Raw genomic sequence first — 2,500 nt, forward strand, 5'->3', positions numbered from 1 at the left:
TCCTAAAGTATCACTAGAACCTGCTAGAACCACATAAAGTATCACTAGAACCTTCAAGAACCTCCTAAAGTATCACTAGAACCTGCTAGTACCTCATAAAGTATCACTAGAACCTGCTAGAACCTCCTTAAGTATCACTAAAACCTGCTAGAACCTCAAAGTATCACTAAAACCTGCCAGAACCTCATAAAGTATCACTAGAACCTGCTAGAACCACATAAAGTATCACTAGAACCTTCAAGAACCTCCTAAAGTATCACTAGAACCTGCTAGAACCTCCTTAAGTATCACTAAAACCTGCCAGAACCTCAAAGTATCACTAAAACCTGCCAGAACCTCATAAAGTATCACTAAAACCTGCCAGAACCTCATAAAGTATCACTAGAACCTGCTATAACCTCATAAAGTATCACTAGAACCTGCCAGAACCTCATAAAGTATCACTAGAACCTGCCAGAACCTCATAAAGTATCACTAAAACCTGCTAGAACCATATAAAGTATCACTAGAACCTGCTAGAACCTCATAAAGTATCAATAAAAACCTGCTAGAACCTCATAAAGTATCACTAGAACCTACTAGAACCTCATAAAGTATCACTAGAACCTACTAGAACCTCATAAAGTATCACTAGTCTGAAATAAATCGATACCAAGTATTATTGAAACGTCTCCCGTCAAACGTTATCTGCAATTGATCTTTGTTCTGAGAGGTTCTGTTGGTTCACTGGCAGCTCATGGTGCTCTACCAAGATGTTGTAGTGGTCCCTGATCAGGTTCTATTGTTATTTTAAGTGGTTCCACTGACCTCTGAGGAGTTTCTAAATGTTGTTATGTTGTTTAGATGGTTCTAGCAGTTTCTAGTGATACTTCAGGAGGTTCTAGCAGGTTTTTGGGTCCATTAAGATGTTGTAATATTCGCTTTCTGTTGGTTCTAGTGGTTTTTAGAGGTAACTGAAGTTTTTAGTGATTGAAGTGGTTCTAGATGTCACAATGTCTATTAAGATGTTGTAATGTTCACTGAGAATGTTTCTGTTGGTTCTAGTGGTTCCTAGTGTGGATGTAGAATTTTTAGGTGGTTCTTGGACTTTATTAAGATGCTGGAGTACGACTAGTCACTAAAGACACTGTAGGCGTCTTTCTCGAGGTTCTAGAGTTTCCTAATGAGGTTCTAGCAGGTTCTGGGGCATTATTCCCATAATCTTGCCTGTGGTTCTAACTAGGCTTGAAATCTCAGCTCTAGATTTAACTGTTAAATCTCAAACGTCCAAACTTAGCTTGTGTGGTTGCAACTAAACAATCTCCATGACGACAGAGATGCTGCGTCCTCCGAGGAAGACCATGAAGTGTGTTTGAAAGCTTCCTGTGTGTTTACAGAGCTGCTGACCGTCACCTCCGTCCAGCCCGACGCCCCGCCGCCCCCCAGCCCCCAACACTCCCCCCAGAGGAGCAGCCCTGGGGGGGAGGGGGCAGGAGGAGGAGGGGCGCTCCTCCAGCTGCTGGCGGGAGGTGCCAGCCCGCTCCCCTCCCCCCGCTGCTCCAGCCTCACCCACAGCCTGAGGTTCAACTCTGACCCCGACACGGCGCCGTCGCCTCCCTGCAGCCAGCAGTTCATCCTGTGAGTCCACCATGAGAACGATGTATTCCATTAGCTTCATTTAATATAAACAGTTATAATGTAAGATCATGCCTCTTTCCTTCCTTCCTTCCTCCTTTACTTCCTTCCTCCCTCCTTACTCCTTTCCTATCTTCCTTCCTTACCTTCATTTAATATAAACAGTTATAATGTAAGATCATAACTAGCTGATATGGTTTTTAACCCTCCTGTCGTCCTCCCTCCCTCCCTCCTACCTTCCTTCCTTCCTTCTTTCCTCCCTTCCTCTCTTTCCTCCCTTTCTTCTTTCCTTCCTCCATCCCCCTTCCGTCCTCCTTCCTTCCTTCCTTCTTCCCTCCCTCCTTCTCTGTTTCTTTCCTCCCCCCTATCTTCCTCCCTTCCTTCTTCCCTTCCTTCCTCCCTTCCTCCCTTCCTCTTTTCCTTTCTCCCTCCCTCCCTCCCTCCCTCCTTCCCTTCCTTCCTTCCTTCTTCCTCCCTTCCTTCCTTCCTTCCTTCCTTCCTTCCTTCCTTCCTTCCATCATTCCTTCCTTCCTTCCTTCCATCTTTCCTTCCTTGACCTGAGCAGGAGGGTTAAAGTAGTGTATTAACAGCACTTTAAATGTGAGTGTGTTATTCATAAACGTGTATTTTAACCCTTCCCATCTGAACCTCGTGCACGTGCAGGTCTCGCGGCCGCGCCCGGACGGACGGATCCGAGGACGAGTCTCCGTCCTCCGTCTCGTTTCTCACCAGACAGATTCAGACCCTGAAGAAGAAAGTCCGTCGCTACGAAGATCAGTTCGAGCAGGAGATGAAATACAAGGTAGAAAAAAGACTTTTAATACACTCTGTTCTTATCTCTTATTTTTATTTATTTAATTTCTTATTTATTTCATTTTTTTACTCT

General features: G+C 44.7%; 3 protein-coding genes across 4 annotated transcripts in view; 2 read left to right on the forward strand and 1 right to left on the reverse strand.

Annotated features, from left to right (window-relative positions):
- LOC134003385 (HEAT repeat-containing protein 1-like) overlaps positions 1-2,500 on the forward strand; it is a 398,094-nt gene that overhangs the window by 166,622 nt on the left and 228,972 nt on the right.
- Positions 1-2,500, reverse strand: part of LOC134003416 (microfibril-associated glycoprotein 4-like) — a 153,164-nt gene that overhangs the window by 90,148 nt on the left and 60,516 nt on the right. The window lies entirely within an intron of this gene.
- The window catches only part of LOC134003169 (protein FAM13C-like), an 8,062-nt gene that overhangs the window by 1,123 nt on the left and 4,439 nt on the right, over positions 1-2,500 (forward strand). Inside the window, exons 2-3 of the mRNA XM_062442295.1 lie at positions 1,377-1,617; positions 2,278-2,416. Of these exons, the coding sequence (XP_062298279.1) occupies positions 1,377-1,617; positions 2,278-2,416 (380 nt within the window). The remainder of the gene's footprint in view (positions 1-1,376; positions 1,618-2,277; positions 2,417-2,500) is intronic.

The sequence above is a fragment of the Scomber scombrus genome, chromosome 21 (assembly GCF_963691925.1).
Source record: "Scomber scombrus chromosome 21, fScoSco1.1, whole genome shotgun sequence".
NCBI classification, from domain to species: Eukaryota; Metazoa; Chordata; class Actinopteri; order Scombriformes; family Scombridae; genus Scomber; species Scomber scombrus.